This window comes from Barbus barbus (assembly GCF_936440315.1).
Source record: "Barbus barbus genome assembly, chromosome: 11".
Lineage (NCBI taxonomy): Eukaryota > Metazoa > Chordata > Actinopteri > Cypriniformes > Cyprinidae > Barbus > Barbus barbus.
The window spans coordinates 9,633,661-9,652,071 of NC_136739.1; the positions used below are offsets into that span (position 1 = coordinate 9,633,661).

General features: G+C 36.5%; 1 protein-coding gene across 1 annotated transcript in view; it reads left to right on the forward strand.

Moving 5' to 3' along the window:
- LOC306876875 (integrin alpha-6-like) overlaps nucleotides 1–15,684 on the forward strand; it is a 46,586-nt gene extending 30,902 nt beyond the window's left edge. Inside the window, exons 9-26 of the mRNA XM_079428316.1 lie at nucleotides 3,452–3,579; nucleotides 3,669–3,758; nucleotides 3,839–3,900; nucleotides 4,319–4,488; nucleotides 7,892–8,035; nucleotides 8,337–8,452; nucleotides 9,630–9,780; nucleotides 10,060–10,143; nucleotides 10,220–10,299; nucleotides 10,409–10,486; nucleotides 12,045–12,147; nucleotides 12,247–12,423; nucleotides 12,570–12,671; nucleotides 12,767–12,877; nucleotides 12,967–13,065; nucleotides 13,187–13,312; nucleotides 14,646–14,761; nucleotides 15,042–15,684. Coding sequence (XP_079284442.1) covers nucleotides 3,452–3,579; nucleotides 3,669–3,758; nucleotides 3,839–3,900; nucleotides 4,319–4,488; nucleotides 7,892–8,035; nucleotides 8,337–8,452; nucleotides 9,630–9,780; nucleotides 10,060–10,143; nucleotides 10,220–10,299; nucleotides 10,409–10,486; nucleotides 12,045–12,147; nucleotides 12,247–12,423; nucleotides 12,570–12,671; nucleotides 12,767–12,877; nucleotides 12,967–13,065; nucleotides 13,187–13,312; nucleotides 14,646–14,747 — 1,923 coding nt within the window. The 3' untranslated portion in view covers nucleotides 14,748–14,761; nucleotides 15,042–15,684. The remainder of the gene's footprint in view (nucleotides 1–3,451; nucleotides 3,580–3,668; nucleotides 3,759–3,838; nucleotides 3,901–4,318; nucleotides 4,489–7,891; nucleotides 8,036–8,336; nucleotides 8,453–9,629; nucleotides 9,781–10,059; nucleotides 10,144–10,219; nucleotides 10,300–10,408; nucleotides 10,487–12,044; nucleotides 12,148–12,246; nucleotides 12,424–12,569; nucleotides 12,672–12,766; nucleotides 12,878–12,966; nucleotides 13,066–13,186; nucleotides 13,313–14,645; nucleotides 14,762–15,041) is intronic.
- The last annotated feature ends 2,727 nt before the right edge of the window (nucleotides 15,685–18,411 follow it).

Here is an 18,411-nt window from a genome sequence, read left to right on the forward strand (position 1 = left end):
CCATACGGTGTATTGCTGGCTATTGCTACAAATATACCCACAGGTACTTATGACTGGTTTTGTGCTCCAGGGTCACATATACATACATCCATACATACATACACATACATACATATATATATATATATGGGGAAGTTGTGGCCTAATGGTTAGAGAGTCGGACTCGTAATCCAAAGGTTGCGGGTTCGAGTCTCGGGCCAGCAGGGATTGTAGGTGGGGGGAGTGAATGTCCAGCGCTCTCTCCACCCTCATTACCACGACTGAGGTGCCCTTGAGCAAGGCACCGAACCCCCAACTGCAGTTTGCATATGTGCCTCCCACTTGTTAAGGGACCAAAAGTAATGGGACAATTGGCTTCTCAGCTGTTCCATGACCAGGTGTGTGTTATTCCCTCATTATCCCAATTACAATGAGCAGATAAAAGGTCCAGAGTTCAGTTCAAGTGTGCTATTTGCATTTGGAATCTGTTGCTGTCAACTGTCAAGATGAGATCCAAAGAGCTGTCACTATCAGTGAAGCAAGCCATCATTAGGCTGACCCATCAAACAAACCCATCAGAGAGATAGCAAAAACATTAGGCGTGGCCAAAACAACTGTTTGGAACATTCTTAAAAAGAAGGAAAGCACCGGTGAGCTCAGCAACACCAAAAGACCCGGAAGACCACGGAAAACAACTGTGGTGGATGACCGAAGAATTCTTTCCCTGGTGAAGAAAACACCCTTCACAACAGTTGGCCAGATCAAGAACACTCTCCAGGAGGTAGGTGTATGTGTGTCAAAGTCAACAATCAAGAGAAGACTTCACCAGAGTGAATACAGAGGGTTCACCACAAGATGTAAACCATTGGTGAGCCTCAAAAACAGGAAAGCCAGATTAGAGTTTGCCAAACGACATCTAAAAAAGCCTTCACAGTTCTGGAACAACATCCTATGGACAGATGAGACCAAGCTCAACTTGTACCAGAGTGATGGGAAGAGAAGAGTATGGAGAAGGAAAGGAACTGCTCATGATCCTAAGCATACCACCTCATCAGTGAAGCATGGTGGTGGTAGTGTCATGGCGTGGGCATGTATGGCTGCCAGTGGAACTGGTTCTCTTGTATTTATTGATGATGTGACTGCTGACAAAAGCAGCAGGATGAATTCTGAAGTGTTTCGGGCAATATTATCTGCTCATATTCAGCCAAATGCTTCAGAACTCACTGGACGGCGCTTCACAGTGCAGATGGACAATGACCCAAAGCATACTGCAAAAGCAACCAAAGAGTTTTTGAAGGGAAAGTTTCAAATGTCCCTGGCCGGTGGAGTCGCATTAAACTCCGTATTAAAAAGTGAAAGTTTGATTTATGATTATTATTCTGTCCCATTACTTTTGGTCCCTTAACAAGTGGGAGGCACATATGCAAACTGTAAATACCCTCAAATTAAAGCTGACAGTCTGCAGTTAAAGCACATCTTGTTCGTTTCATCTGAAATCCATTGTGGTGGTGTATAGAGCCAAAAATGTTAGAATTGTGTCGATGTCCCAATATTTATGGACCTGACTGTATATATATTATTATATATATAGTATTATATATATATATATATAATACTCTTGGAGGGCACTGTATATGTATATATATATATATATATATATATATATATATATATATATATATATATATATATATATATATATATATATATACAGTGCCCTCCAAAAGTATTGGAACAGTAAGGCAAATTCCTTTATTTTTGCTGTAGACTGAAAACATTTGGGTTTGACATCAAAAGATGAATATGAGATGAGAGATTAACATTTCAGCTTTTATTTACAGGTATTGTCATCTGGATCTGATACACAACTTAGAAGATAGCACCTTTTGTTTGAACCCACCCATTTTTCATGTTACCAAAACTATTGGAACAGATATAATTAACATAGATTAAAATGAAAAACACTTCATATTTAGTTGCAAATCCTTTGCTTTCAAAAACTGCATCAAGCCTGTGACCCACTGACATCACCAAACTTTTGCATTCTTCTTTTGTGATGCTTTTCCAGGCTTTCACCGCAGCCTCTTTCAGTTTTGGGGGGTTTCCCCCTTCAGTCTCTTCTTTAGCAGGTAAAATGCATACTCTACAGGGTTTAAGTGTGGCGATTGACTTGGCCAGTCTAAAACCTTCTACTTCTTGCCCCTGATGAACTCCTTTGTTGTTTTGGCACTATGTTTTGGGTCATTATCTTGCTGCATGATGAAGGATCTCCCAATCAGTTTGGTTGCATCTTTCTGTAAATTGTCAGACAAGATATTTCGGTAGACTTCTGAGTTAATTTTGCTGCTGCCATCATGTGTAACATCATTAATGAAGATTAATGACCCTGTCCCAGAAGAAGCGATGAAAGCCCAAGCCATTACATTACTTGTGTAATATGTACTATAATATACACCTGTGTACACTGTGTTTCAGATGAGCTTGTATGTTTGGGATCATGAGCAGATCCTTTCTTTCTCCACACTTTAGCCTTTCCATCACTTTGGTCCATAAAATCAGTCAATAAAACCTTGTCCCAGAATTTTTTAGGCTTGTCTCCTATTCTTCTTGCTAATGAGTGGTTTGCATCTTCTGGTGTAGCCTCTGTACTTTTGTTCATGAAGTCTTCTGCGAACAGTAGATTGTGATACCTTCACTCCTGCCCTCTGGAGGTTGTTGCTGATGTCACTAACAGTTGTTTTAGGGTCTTTCTTTACAGCTGTCACAATGTTTCTGTCATCACCTGCAGCTGTTTTCCTTGATCTACCCGTTTGAGGTGTGTTACTTAGTACACCAGTGGTTTCTTTCTTCCTCAGGAGATTCCAAATGGTTGAACTTGCTATTGCCAGTGTTTGTGCAATGGTCTGATTGATTTTTCATCTTCTCTTAGATTCACAATTGCTCGTTTTTCACCCATAGACACTTCTCTGGTTTTCATATTGGTTACACGTCTAACTAACTATAAATGCAGTTTGCACAAATCTGAAACTGAGTGCAGACATTCAGTGCTATTTATTGTTTGAATAATCAATTAATAGGACACTCCAGGGCAACAAAACACACCTGTCAGTCACATGTTCCAATACTTTTGGTAACATGAAAAATGGGTGGGTTCAAACAAAAGGTGTTATCTTCTAAGTTGTGTATCAGACCCAGATGAAAATACCTGTAAATAAAAGCTGAAATGTTAGTTTCTCATCTCATATTCATCTTTTGATTTCAAACCCAAATGTTTACAGTCTTAATAAAGGAAATAAAGGAATTGGCCTTACTGTTCCAATACTTTTGGAGGGCACTGTATATATATATATATATATAATTCTTCTTTTTGTAGTCTTTGCTCTTAAACAATTAATACAGCCTTACCTTTATCTACGAACACTAATACTTCTGATTTGATCTTACTAAATGATCTTGTATCTTGATCTTGTAGATTCTGGAGGGTAAACAGCACAATATTAAGATGTTTGGCTATTCTCTGGCTGGAAATATGGACCTGGATCAGAACTCATACCCTGATCTCGCCGTGGGCTCACTCTCTGACACGGTTTTCATATACAGGTGCTGGTAGCTCACTTCTCATGTCAAAGTCATTACCTGGAGATGTTTTGAGATGCTATAGCATGATATAACATCCCTCTCATGTGCAGGTCCAAAACTGTTATTAGCATCAAGAAAGACATCAAGGTGACACCAAAGGAGATTGACTTGGTGAAGAAAACATGTGGCAACAGCGTATGGTGAGATACTAGCATTTACAAATATGCTTGATATTTTGAACTCTAATATTTATGGGTATTTAATCTTGCATCCTTCATAGCTTGACTGTGGAAGCATGTTTCTCATATAAAGCAAAGCCCTCCACCTACAACCCTAAACTCAGTAAGTCTGTTTATGCTTTTATATTGACAAACAATCATTATCTATTATAATTATAATTATCTTTTTTTTAGTCTGAAAGCCCGACTTTAAAGAGATTGAGGGTTTTAAGCGTAAAACGACATATATGCTACATAAGTTTATAATAAACAGAATACTATAATACGTTGGAGTGGATGCTAATATAGTTATCGTTATTGCTGTTGTTATCGTTACAGTTGTTCTTAATGTGCACATTAAGATTAACATTAAGATTAAGTTCATGAACCGTGCTTAAGATGTAGTCCAAATGTATTCTGTGTTATTAATGCTGACAGAAGACAGGATACTACATGCTAGATGTTCAGTAAAGTAAATAAGTGCATTTCTTTGTTCTGAGGTCTGAAGCTCACATATTCTAAATGTTTTGTTTGTTTGCCAGCTATCTCCTGTACACTTGAGGCAGAGTGGTACCGCAGGAAGCTGGGTCTTCCATCTAGGGTTGTGTTTCTGGAGAAGAGCACGATGGATCAGGATTTCCAGTCGACCGGCACCCTGGAGCTACGAGGACAGAACAAGAAAGCCTGTTACAAGACCAAACTCAGATTACAAGTAAATAATGCGTTAAAGTTGTGATGAAACAGAAGTAGCGACAGATCTTTTCTTCCATATTGTGACGCACATCTGATTGTAATTGATTATCGAAAAAGAAAACATGCAGGGTGAGAACTTGGTTCAATTAATCTGTTTTTGATTGGCTTGTGAGATGTGGGCGTGGCACTCAGGTATGGACGCAGATGAACGTGAGCTCGCAGGGGTGAGGTTTAAGTGGATTAAATGATTGGAAAAGTCCTGCATACAGTTACCAGAGAAAACTGTATGCAGTAAAAAAACTGTAATTTTTACCAGAAGATTGAGTTATGACATTTTGTTTAAACATTATTATGTCCAACGGATTGTTAAAAAATGAAACCTATGCATGGATTAGTTGTTCACAATAAGAACAATAGCATGCATTTACAAAATATATGGCTATTGGTGGGGAAAGGACCAACATGAAGATCTTCTCCTCCAGTGAATTGTCTTAGTCACTTTATGACTTTTAACATTATCAGTTAGTCAGTTTTTGTTTACAAGAATCATTCATCTACTGTTGCAATATACAGTGAATTGGTGAGATATTTGGTAACACTTTAGAATACTGTTTCTTACTTACTGCATAACTAATAAGGAATTACTGAAGAACTAACAGGTAATGATTCATTAACACTTAGCGCACTACTGTTAACTACTAAGGAAGATGTGTTAACTAATCAGTATGTAATACAATTTTATGATTGTGTTAAGTAACAGTTAGCTAAACAATAACTAATGTATTCTGTCACACCTCCTGAAGAACTACTATTAATTATCTACTAGTTAAGGTTCAATAAAAATAATTATGAAGTAACTACTAATGAACAGTCATACACAATTACATTGAGTTGTGACCCTTTCATATAAATGTTATTAGCAGTAGTAGCAGTATGAAAATGCAATATTAATAAATGCAATACATTTTGGTTTTGCCTATATAGTGAATTGTTTTGAGTTTGTTTTGTAAGAAATCAGGGTCCCACTTTATATTAGGTGGCCTTAACTACTGTGTACTTACATTTAAATTAATCATTTGATACAATGCACTTATTGTGTACATACATGTTTTTACATTGTACTTATATTTTTAAAAATACCTATTTGTAATTACATCTGTAATTAATTTCTGTAATTACATTTCTAATTACTCTGTTGACCCATCCCTTACACCTTAACCCACCCTTAAACCTACCCATACCACCAAACCTGTCCTTAACCTTACCCGTATCCCACCTCAACAGCAGCAAAAGTGTTTTAAAATACAATATGACCACAATAAGTACATTGTACTTATTTTCTGATGTAAGTACATGTAGTTAAGGCCACCTAATATAAAGTGTGACCGAAATCAGCTTCCGATAGGAACCCCACCACCTCTCCAGTGCCATGCGATAACTTACCTTAGTTTTTATATTTTATATACAGTACTGTATGTGTGCCTCCTCAGCATATACCATATTACTATTAATTTAATTTCTGTATGTAAGGCAAGGACTGAGGGAGAGTGAAAATACAGGTAACCCATTAGTAATTAATAAAGGATTATTAGATAATTCCGCAAGAATTACTTAGAACCTGAAACAGTATTCTAAAGTGAAAACATAGGGAGCCCATTAGTAATTAATAAATAATTATCAAATAATTATGCAGGACTTATTTTGAACCTGCAAGAGTAGGCCTATTCTAAAGTGAAAATATAGTGAAACCTTTAGTAATTAATAAGTAATTATTAGATAGTTCTTCAAGAATTACTTAGAACCTGAAACAGTATTCTAAAGTGAAAACATAGGGAGCCCATTAGTAATTAATAAATAATTATCAAATAATTATGCAGGACTTATTTTGAACCTGCAAGAGTAGGCCTATTCTAAAGTGAAAATATAGTGAAACCTTTAGTAATTAATAAGTAATTATTAGATAGTTCTTCAAGAATTACTTAGAACCTGAAACAGTATTCTAAAGTGAAAACATAGGGAGCCCATTAGTAATTAATAAATAATTATCAAATAATTATGCAGGACTTATTTTGAACCTGCAAGAGTAGGCCTATTCTAAAGTGAAAATATAGTGAAACCTTTAGTAATTAATAAGTAATTATTAGATAGTTCTTCAAGAATTACTTAGAACCTGAAACAGTATTCTAAAGTGAAAACATAGGGAGCCCATTAGTAATTAATAAATAATTATCAAATAATTATGCAGGACTTATTTTGAACCTGCAAGAGTAGGCCTATTCTAAAGTGAAAATATAGTGAAACCTTTAGTAATTAATAAAGGAATTAATTACTTATACGGGAGCTGGGCTCACGGAAACTGCCGTTAACTAGGCATTAACACAACACAAAAACAAAGACTAAAAAACAAATATGACCCAACAGCTTCATCCCAGTGTTTCAGAAAATAAATTAATTAATTAATTGATTAATTAACAAACTACCATTTTACAGAGTGTACTGTATCTGTAGTAAGTTGGATAGTTATGGCAAGACGGTTGAGTTGCGGTTCTTTTCCGAAGCAGATTTCCTACAGAACAAGGAAATTATTTACCATACAGGCAAAAACATAAGGGATGAGAACCAGAAAGGCTTAAGTGACATTTCACTAACTTTACAGGAGGGCCAAAATAAAAACTTACCATAGGTTGATCTGACTTTGTGCACTTACGCCCTTCTGGTTCTCACCCCTCGTTATGTACAATTATAGTAATGAGTCCTTTTGGGTGTGCAGCAAACAAAATGCATATTTCATTTCCATTATAGGCTAATAATAGTAGTAGTGGACTGTAAAAAAGTTGGTACTATAGTGTCCTTTTACTCAAGTAATTTTAAAAATTAATAGGCCTACTTATAATTTTACTGGAGTAATATTTTATTGAGTATCTGTACTTTTGCTCAAGTACTTGATTTGTGGGCCACAACCTGATTATTATAGTGACTATTTGCGTATAATTGTTCATTAGTAGTTATTTCATAGTTATTTTTATTGAACCTTAACTAGTAGATAATTAATAGTAGTTCTTCAGGAGGTGTGACAGAATACAATAGTTATTGTTTAGCTAACTGTTACTTAACACAATCATAAAATTGTATTACATACTGATTAGTTAACACATCTTCCTTAGTAGTTAACAGTAGTGCGCTAAGTGTTAATGAATCATTACCTGTTAGTTCTTCAGTAATTCCTTATTAGTTATGCAGTAAGTAAGAAACAGTATTCTAAAGTGTTACCAGATATTTATTTCTCTGTGCACTATTCCTATGATTCTCATTTTGGAATTAGGAACTGTGGAATTATTATTATTACATTTCAACAGCCTCTGTTTAACCTCTGTTTTCAATACATGTTGACTGAGTTGGATCTGTGATGTGCTGGTTTTCAGGAAGGCATCAGGGATAAGCTCAGGTCGATTCCTATCGAGGTGTCTGTGGCCATTCAGAGCGCTAAGAGAGGCAAACGGCAGAGCTCTCTGCCACAACTAACGCCAATACTGGACTCCACTGTGCCCAACAAGACCATTACTGAGGTATACTCACAACTTACTGCATGTTATGTAGGAAATCTTATGAACAGTCAATACATCTTTAGATGAATAGTCAATACATCTTAAGCTTTACTTTAATCTTTAGATTTAGAATGTAATTGATGTAACTTAGACTGTAAATGTCATTAATGTAAAAATTATTGATTGTCTTATACAACTTAAGTTAAGGAACTCAATTAAACTGTATATTATCCTACATCTATGGGCTGATTAATGAAGCAATATATACAAAAAAAATAACAACACAGACTTAAGATTTGATTTGCTATCTTTCCTGGCCTAGGTGAACTTTCTGAAGGAGGGATGTGGCACAGACAACATCTGTCAGAGTAACCTACACCTGCAGTACAGGTTCTGCTACAGGGAGTCCAAACAAGATGTGTTTCCTCCTCTACCGCTGTGTGTATCAACAATACATCACAAACTACTAGAACCATGCAACACACACCAGCTCGCAGACACTCATTTAGCTCTGTTTACACCTGCTGTTAACAGTTAATATATATGACCTGATCGCCAGTGAAAAATGATGCATTATTATAGCTGATGATCTTTTATATGTGACCCTGGACCACAAAACCAGTCTTAAGTGTCAATGTTTCGAAATTGAGATTTATACACCATCTGAAAACTTTCCATTGATGTATGGTTTGTTAGGATCGGACAATATTTGGCCAAGTTACAACTATTTGAAAATCTGGAATCTGAGGGTGCAAAAAAATCCAAATATTGAGAAAATTGCCTTTAAAGTTGTCCAAATGAAGTTCTTAGCAATGCATATTACTAATCAAAAATGAAGTTTTGATATATTTACAGTAAGAAATTTACAAAATATATTCATGGAACATGATCTTTACTTAATATCCACATATATTACTATTAAACACTCAACAAAAATCTTTGTATGCCCTGATACTCTTTTGGATGATAGCTTGGATGTTTAAATTGTGTTTATTTACACTAAGTGCAAATAGCCCGCCTTGTTGACAAAGGCTATTTACACTAACTTCACCCACCAATGTGTGATTGGGTTAGTCAACACACAAAAAAAGATGCTTATTCAGCATCTATTTCAGTGGCATAAATGTTAAGGCGTGAGCTTTTTGACACGATCGACCTGAGTTCAAACCTGCCTTTTACCAAACTTTTTTTCACCTTTTTCAAATCTCAAGGCATTTATTTTCAATAAAAATGAAGGAAATAATAAAAAAGTTGAAAATAAAAGTATCGGGTAGGGTTAGGGTAGGTGCAGGGAGGGCTTTATTGTCCCAGTAAGGTGGCATCCATTTAATAATTTGAATTAAAACTATCATTTACACTCAATACATTATTACATACTGTTTTATAATGTACTACAATACTGAGGTGCAGATAATTGCCACTATTTGCAATAAGTAGCAGAAACTATTGCTATTTTAACAGTATAAATAGAATCGATAGCTATTTGCACTTAGTTTAAATAGTATCTAGCGCTAAGAAAATATGCTATTTGCACTTAGTGCAAATAGCCGCTGCCTTAAATTTGCATGTAAATAGGTTTCTTTGCTGGTGCTAAATTTTCAAATCGATCTCTCAGGGAGAATGGTGTGCCGGTGATTTCTCTGAGTGATCAGAAAGACATCGCTCTGGAGGTCACAGTCAGGAACAGGAATGGAGATGATGCTCATGAAGCCAAATTGGTTGGGCATTTTGATGAATCCCTCTCATATTCAGGATTTAGATCTATTGTAAGTGAATCACAAGTCTAATTCTTCTCTATTTCATTTGATAACTTTTTATGTTTGCATTCCTTATTTCACCAAATATTACTGTTTCTACAGTTGGTTCAGTCAAGGATTCAGTATGGCTCGGTTTCACATTATGTTTTTTGTTAATTCAATCAGTCATCCATGATCCATACTTTACAGTGAAGTCCTCACAATAAAGGAATAGCAAACTGTAAAGCCTTAAATACAACTATTATCTGTGCTATGATGTTGTGTAAACAAACCCCTGTTGTCCTGTAGGATAAACATGTGATCTGTGCTGCCAATCAGAATGGCTCCCTGGCAGACTGCGAGCTGGGAAACCCTTTTAAACGGGATGCAGCGGTCAGTAATACTTCAAAGATGCAATATTACTCTATTTCATGAATTACCATTTTAATACAAATGTTTTTTTTTGTAGGTAACATTCTATATCATATTGAGCACAGGCAAGATATCACTCGACACCAAAGAAGTTGAGATCGACCTTCAGCTGGAAACGTATGTCTGAAATATCAGAATCACTGCTGATTTAAACGTTTGATATATGAACTAAAATGGTACTGCAATTTTATGATGACTGTATACTGATATTTCTGTTCTCATACAGAACGAGTTTACAGGAAGGCCTGGGCAAAATGAAGGTCAAAGCCAAAGTGGTGATTAAACTACTTCTTTCTGTACAAGGGTACGTATTATAACTTTATTTAAGCATGTATGTGCTCTCCATTGAAAACCATTGCTGTCTAGGAGAGAAAATTCAGAATTTTATAATACAGTAAATTAATATTATACAAGCTGCACTATTATATAGCAGTAGGGTTGGGGGGACTCTTACGCTTAAGTGTCAAAGCTTCTAAAGCAAAGGCTGCAAAGACTTAAGCAGGGTTTACCATGAAGTTGTAGGAATACTTAAATCAATATACTGCTGTCGCCTCTGTACTCTTGACTAAAGCACTTAACCTTAGGTTAAAAGCAACTGTTAATAACTACTAATGTACTGTATCTCTGCCATCACATACTTACCAGAATGACTCCCCTTGTGAAAAAGAAGTACACTTAAGCATACTTTAGAGTACTTATTGCTGAAACAATACACCTTAAGTGTGAATTGAATGTTTTTGGAAACATGATGATTGCAATTAAATGAAAATATGTTATAGCTTAAATGTATATTGTATTCAATTAGCTGAACTGAGTGCTTTTGACCCACTACATATTTATATATAATTTCATATTTGTTTGTATTGTCTTTGAAATATAGTTAATGCGCAGTGCCAAATGTACTGACAAGCATACAGTGCCCTTCAAGAGTATTGGAACAGTAAGGCCAATTCCTTTATTTTTGCTGTAGACTGAAAAGTCTGCACGGATCTGAAACTGAGCGCAGACATTCAGTGCTATTTATTGTTTGAATAATCAATTAATAGGACACACCAGGGCAACAAAACACACCTGTCAGTCACATGTTCCAATACTTTTGGTAACATGAAAAATGGGTGGGTTCAAACAAAAGGTGCTATGTTCTAAGTTGTGTATCAGATCCAGATGAAAATACCTGTAAATAAAAGCTGAAATGTTAATCTCTCATCTCATATTCATCTTTTGATTTCAAACCCAAATGTTTACAGTCTACAGCAAAAATAAAGGAATTGGCCTTACTGTTCCAATACTTTTGGAGGGCACTGTAAATGGTAAACTAAAATATACTTTAATGTCATTTCAAATTAAAGCGGTATGTCATGTTTTTAAATATATTTGTTATTACACATTTGGAATGAAGTTGAAATTTAGTATATTTAAAACATATGAACTTATTAAATAACACACTAAAGTTAAAATTATAATCAAGTAGTCTACTTTAAAACAAAAGTTTATTAAAACAGTGATTTTAAAATGTACTTTAAAATGTACACTTTTTAATTTCATATTATAAAGTGCATAAGTGTTCTTAATGTGTTAAACATTTACAAAAGTGTACTCTCTTCAAATACACACAAGTTGCCTTTTATGTCATCAATATTACATTATCTGAAAGTACTGTTTTTTTTCTTACATATAGTTTTAAGATTATATATGCAATCATTTATATCATCTCTACAAATGCACTTTCAATATACAGTTAAGTGCACTTCTTTTTTCTTTTTTTTTTACAATGATCTATGTACACTTACTTGTGCTTTGTCCAGTCGCATTGTCAGCAAGCATGTTGTATCAGATGGTGGTTTTCTCTTGTGGATTATCAGGGTTGCCAAGCCGTCTCAGGTCTATTTTGGAGGTGAAGTTAGAGGCATGAGCGCTATGAAGACAGAGGAAGAAGTCGGCAGCTTGGTCGAATATGAATTCAGAGTAAATGCAAAAGAAGTTTTAAAGAATCTACCTTTTTATATATCACTTCAGGTATCTTTGAAAAGCTCTGTTTTAAACTTAAGATTTTATTTTTTGCAGGTGATTAATTTGGGAAAGCCTCTGAAGTCTTTTGGAACTGCATCGCTGAACATCCAGTGGCCTAAAGAAAGCTCTGTGGGGAAATGGCTGCTGTATCTGATGAAGATCAACACCAAGGACCTGCAGTTAGTCACCTGTTCACCTGAGAGAGAGATAAACCCTCTCAGACTGAGTGAGGTACAAAATCCTCTTAGTTCACATCTGAATGAATGCTGTCGAAACTGCTCGAAATATTATTCTAGATCGAGAAAACATTTGTAAGAATTGATCATAAACCAAATAACACTATGGACAAAAAGTCAACACATCTATCATACTTTTAGGAGTCAACATCAACCAGGATAAAGCGTGAGCTAGAGGAGCGGAAACCATCTGAAGGCAGTAAAACATCCCTCTTCTCTGAAAAACGCAAGCACAAGATTCTGGTAATGAGGCTGAATTATTTATATTTGTGATTTCATTTTTAGCAATGCAATAGGTCCAAAACAACTTCTTGAAATGAACATTGTTTTTCTCGTAGTCTTGCAGTGGGGATGCCAGATGTGTGGAGATCAAATGCCCCCTACAGGGCTTGGACAGCACTGCGGTCATCATTCTGAAATCCCGGCTGTGGAATTCCACTTTCCTTGAAGTAAAGACAATAAAGAGTGCTTATTTTGTTCCTTTGAAAGAATGTCTTGGTTTGTTAAAGCATTCTGTTTTGTTTCCTCTCTAAAACAGGACTATGCTTCCTACAATTACCTTGATATAATAGTGAAAGCCTCCATAAGTCTGGATGTTTCTGCCAAGAACATTGTCCTTAAAAATCCTGAGACCCAGGTAACAGTTTCCTATTCAAGCATAACACAGTTAAATCTGTGACATTTAAGACATTAATAGATGTAGATGAAATATTGTGAGTCAACAAAACAGCTAGACTAACTGTAGATGTGATGGCCAGGTGAGGCTGACCGTGTTCCCAGAGATGACCGTGACTCCGTTCGGAGGCGTTCCCTGGTGGATCATTCTGGTGGCTGTTTTAGCTGGAATACTAATGCTAGCTCTTCTAGTTCTGTTACTCTGGAAGGTAATAAAACACCCACATGCACATACATAGAGTAAATTAGCCACATGGTGTAGAGTTCTTTAAAGGTGCTGTATGTAGAATTGACACCTAGCTGTTGAACTAGGTATTGCAGTCCAAATTCAAAATATTGGACAAAACAAGTCTGTCTCCTCAGACTTGATGCACAAGCAGGTTGCCAGATTAATGACACCAACAGGAACGAGCGCACATGACGATGAATGACATGAAATATGCTGTGTTTTCCACCAGCTGGCAAACCTGGGTGCCAAAATACAATTGGGTAAACTGGTAGTAGTGGGCGGGTTTCACAAACCAAAACAGAGACCAACATTCCGGCCCGGAATGCACATTTTAAAAGGATAATAACTGACTGTAGCATTGTTTTTCAGATAAACAAGTATGTTAACTTGGCATGTTTCTTAAATATCTGCAAACATAATATGGTATTTTTATGCTTTAGTAGAGTCAAAAACACACAGCACCTTTAAGAAGTATTCCTGGTTAAAAGCTTCTATTTGGATTTTTTCCAATTCTAATTTCTCTTCAGATCTTTATTTATCCTGATTTACACTTTTAAAAGTCCTAAAATAGTATTTGGAGACTTGCACTACTCGGAATGTCATTTCATTAAACAAATCAAAAATCAAACAAAGTGTCAGTTTAAAAAAAAGAAAAGAAAAACACCATGAATATACTTTTTACTTAATAAAATAATATTTATAAAATGGATAGTTCCAGTCCTTGATTCTGATTGATTCTCGTTGAGAAACGGCTCTGCAAACATACACGGCAACCACTCTAAGCATCTTTGAAAAATAAATTACTAAAATGTCCTAATTTAACTATGGCCTAATCCTGGCTTAGTCTAAGCCCTGTCTGTGAAACCGGGCCGTTATGTGCAAGTACAGTTTTTAAAAAAATATACTTTTAGGATTTGAAGTGCGCTACAAGTGCACATTCAATACAATTGCACACACTTCACAAGAGGTTAGTGGATAGCGTTGACAGTTACTGTGATTCTCTACACCTGTGGTTCCTCTGCTAGACCGTGAGGAGAACCTACTTCATAAATCCACTGAAAATCACCACCTAATTAAAAGCCATTAAGCAAAAATGCAGCAAAGTGAAGCAAAATTATCCTGTAGCATTTGAGTGCAGATGACATTGCCTTTAATATTTGAATGCATTGATTTTCACACATTTTTATTCAGGTTATACTGCTCAAATTGTTTTTGTGACCAGCAGATTAATCATATGAAAAGATGTGTTAGTGGAATTCCACTGTCTTTAGTACAAATGTTTGCAATGACCCCTGAATTTGCCCCCTCTGTAGTGCGGTTTCTTCAAGAGGGCCCAGAAGGACGAGTATGATGCCGCTTTTCACAAAGCTGAGATTCACACTCAGCCCTCAGACAAACAGTCCACTGAGACCTAGCTCTTCTTACCAGGGTAAACCACGATCGCTGCAGCAGATTGGCGTCTGCATGACGAGTGGCCTAACTCACTAACTCATCCTGTGCTTTGTCAAAAGGAAGGGAAAGACACATGCTGCACAACGTGCTTCGCTCTTTCTGTGTGAAACTCGGTTTTGTTTTGTACTGTGCTTCTTCATGTCCTGTTTTGTCAAGCATGTCCCATCTCTGTGTTCTCCAAAGCACATAAACGCAGAATGATTTTGAAATTGAGTTTTGAAATGATGCTTAATGCGCTTCTGTTCTTTCTCTGTCAGTGTGGATTTTTCAAACGCTCCAAATATGAGGACAGCGTTCCAAAATATCACGCGGTTAGGATTCGTAAGGAGACGCGTCTCTTGAAAGATGGAAAGGACATGTTAGATCCTTTGGAGATGAAGCAATGGATGACCACATGGAATGAGAACGAGAGCTACTCATGAGACTGTCTCTGCATTTTCTGTGGACAATTTGCTGCCATCAGGTATCTCTAGTTGTGAAAGTTTCAGAGGAAGTCCACCTCTGCACAGTCTGTGAGCCCACTGTTATAGAGAGACATGGAGATGCCTTTACATAGCCATATGTTTCTGGTAACTAAAGGGTAAAGACTGACTCTCTGATATCTCTGGGCTTTTTGTTTGCAATGCCACCCCTTAAAAGGTGTTTGTATATTTTTGGAAGATGCATGAGATGCCAAGACTGAATTGTCTTGATTTTCTTTGTAAATATTTTACAATGCAGTTTATTTATTTTGTCTTGTAATTTTGTACTAAGATGCTTATTGTGCATGAACAGCCCAAAGATTATTTTTCATGTTTTTTGGTAACTGTAAATTAGATTGAATGTTTTGAGGCCTGTCAGGTGAAGCTAAAGCGAGTGTCAGAAGAAAAAAAAAATAAACGAGTCAATGAGTTACTACTGAAAAATGTTGTTTGACCCAAAACGCTTTGACAACACATCTGTATAATATGATGTATTTTTAACATGCCACATCACTAGAATGCTCAAAAAATATCAAATGTTCTTGCTAATCATCATATTTTAACTTTGCTGCCAACTGTTGGTTGGTGATGAAGTTAGACTACCATTAAAGGGGCATTCTGCAGTTCTTTAGTAATTCTGCTATCCATCGATGTGGATCAGCATGATTGTTTCAAGTTTCCTTATGTACAGGGTCTCCAACCCTACAGACTTCAGTTCCGACCCTGCTCCAACACACATGCCTGTAATTAACAGCCCTGAGCACTTTGATTAGCTGGTTGAGGTGTGTTCGATTGTGGTTGGAGCTGAAATCTGCAGGATTTCCAGGAGGAAGGTTGGAGACCCCTGTCTTATGCCCTTACCTGTCTAACAAAAAGAAGCTAATTGGGCATCAGGATTTTATCCGTCACCAAATCTCTTCTCATTGTACGAATGTTTATGCTAGGTTTTTTTGGTCTTCGTCAATCTGTCTTCTGGCTTAAGGACTCTTCTGCTTCTTTGACCACACAGGTTCTGATTCTTTGCTGGTAAAGCACGATAATAAGTTCAAAGTGTAATTTTGACTTTTTGTCACCAAACTACACTATGCTACTAGCTTACACAGGCAGCTGCCAATGAGCCAGTGAGGATTCTCTTCGACGTTCGAAAAACTACAGGTCACGTCATTTCAACTGGCCATAATAATATACATTGAGGAGGGTGCCCCTCACCTAATTATATACAAAAGTGTGAATACAGCCTTCATCTCACAAGTGTACACCATTCAGATGATTCTTAAAAACATCTTAATGTCTAAAGCTTTTACTACAATAGTTTTCTACAAACTATTAAATGCAATTTTAAAATACTCTTCATATACATTCAAACACATCAGTATCATATGGGCCCAAGGAAACTGTCTTGATAAAATATGAATAAAATAGCCCTGAGCAAAAAAAAAAGGCCAAAAATCTTACCTTTAGGGGTACAACAGCTTGTCAATGGCAGTACTTCTTTACTCCTAAAGCATGCGCATTAGTACCCCAAGAGCACATATTACTACAGAAAAGGTACATATTACTACTCTAAGGTACTAATATGAACCCTCTGAGGGTAAAGAAGGTACAAAGTTGTCCATTTGAGGGTACTGACGTAATTGCTGCATAGATCTTGTACAAACAAGTTTATTTCTACATAGCCATTTCTTTGTAGCCAGCTCTGTGCTGTCTTAAATGACACATGGATAAAATATTATCAGAGACCCACATAAAATAGCTTACTATTTTAAAGTCCTTTGTTACTCATTCATAAAGTTCACTGCCTGTAGTTCTCTGTCAGGAGATGTGGGCAGAAGGACGGTGGCTCTCCATAGAGAAGTTCTCACCTGACTTAAGCCCTGAGAAGGTGTGAAGCTTTCACAACAGAGAGAAATGTGGTATATTGATGGTATTTTTATTTTTATTTTTTTTTATTAAGTTCTAATGGTATTAGGCACACCCTTCTTTTTCTAGGTTGCTGTGATGAACCACTGATGTAGATGAATGCATCTCTCCAGTGAAGAATGTCACGAGGCAAACAATGCTGTCTGCGAGGGAAAGTACAGCTATAGTCAGGCATTAAATTGTCAAAAAAGACTTCAGAAACTGGTATACAAATAAATGTTCTGGTGTTTGATGCCCAAGATGACCATGATGAATCGAGGAGGTTGGATGAGCCGGTGGCAGCTGGAGGAGCCACAGAAGGATCTTCACTAAGCTGATGAGCTTTAAATGTGTTTCCTTTCCTTCAACCAGCCGCTGTTCAGCTGCAAAACAACAGTGATTTACTACAACTGAACTGAGCACTGAACATTATAGCCCTAGTATTGTGGTACTATTTACCTCTTCACGTAGAAGAGCATGTAGCCATTTTTCCTGATGTTACGTGACGCCTTTGGCCAGCAGGATTTTCTGATGCTGGTGTCCAGCCATTCAGAGCCGCTGACTTCACGGATGTCACCAATGTAGTGCCATAAAAAAACAGAGAAACTTCAGTGTGATGCTTTATGATGAATGAGACAAAAATGAAATGTAGAACAAACTCATATCACAAAATATGACACGACACCAGCTAGTTTGTGTGCTGCTGTATGATGCTTCCACCTGTTAAACACAAACATAGATTATTTCAAATTAATTTCATTTCAAATGTTTCTTAACATCCTCCCATTTTTCTCTTAATCTGTCTATCTATCTATCTGTCTATTAAATACAGTCTATAGCTTTCCTGTGCTCTTGCAGGCTCTGCTCTATAGAGTCTGGGAATGTGTTGTCACAGCGGCAATGCATTCTGGGAATTTAGGTCACGGGAGCTACAGCGGAGACTGGATAATATAGTGAATATAGACGTTGATATCATTTAATGTTTCTATTATTCTACTTAAGATCGCGTTGGAGTGGTTAAGGCTCACTTTACATCATTTGCCATAGCCCTATACACGGCCGGTGTGAAAAACTTGCTTTTTTCAGCCTTAGAAAGCTGAAAAAGCAGAGGTATTTCCTGCAGACATTAATAGATGCCATAGCCCTTATCGATGTCCGCATGAAATACCTCTGCTTTTGATTAACGCAATGTTGATACAGTAAGCGTTACTCATTCCAACGCGATCTTAAGTTGAATCATATAAACATAAAATAATATAAAATGTCT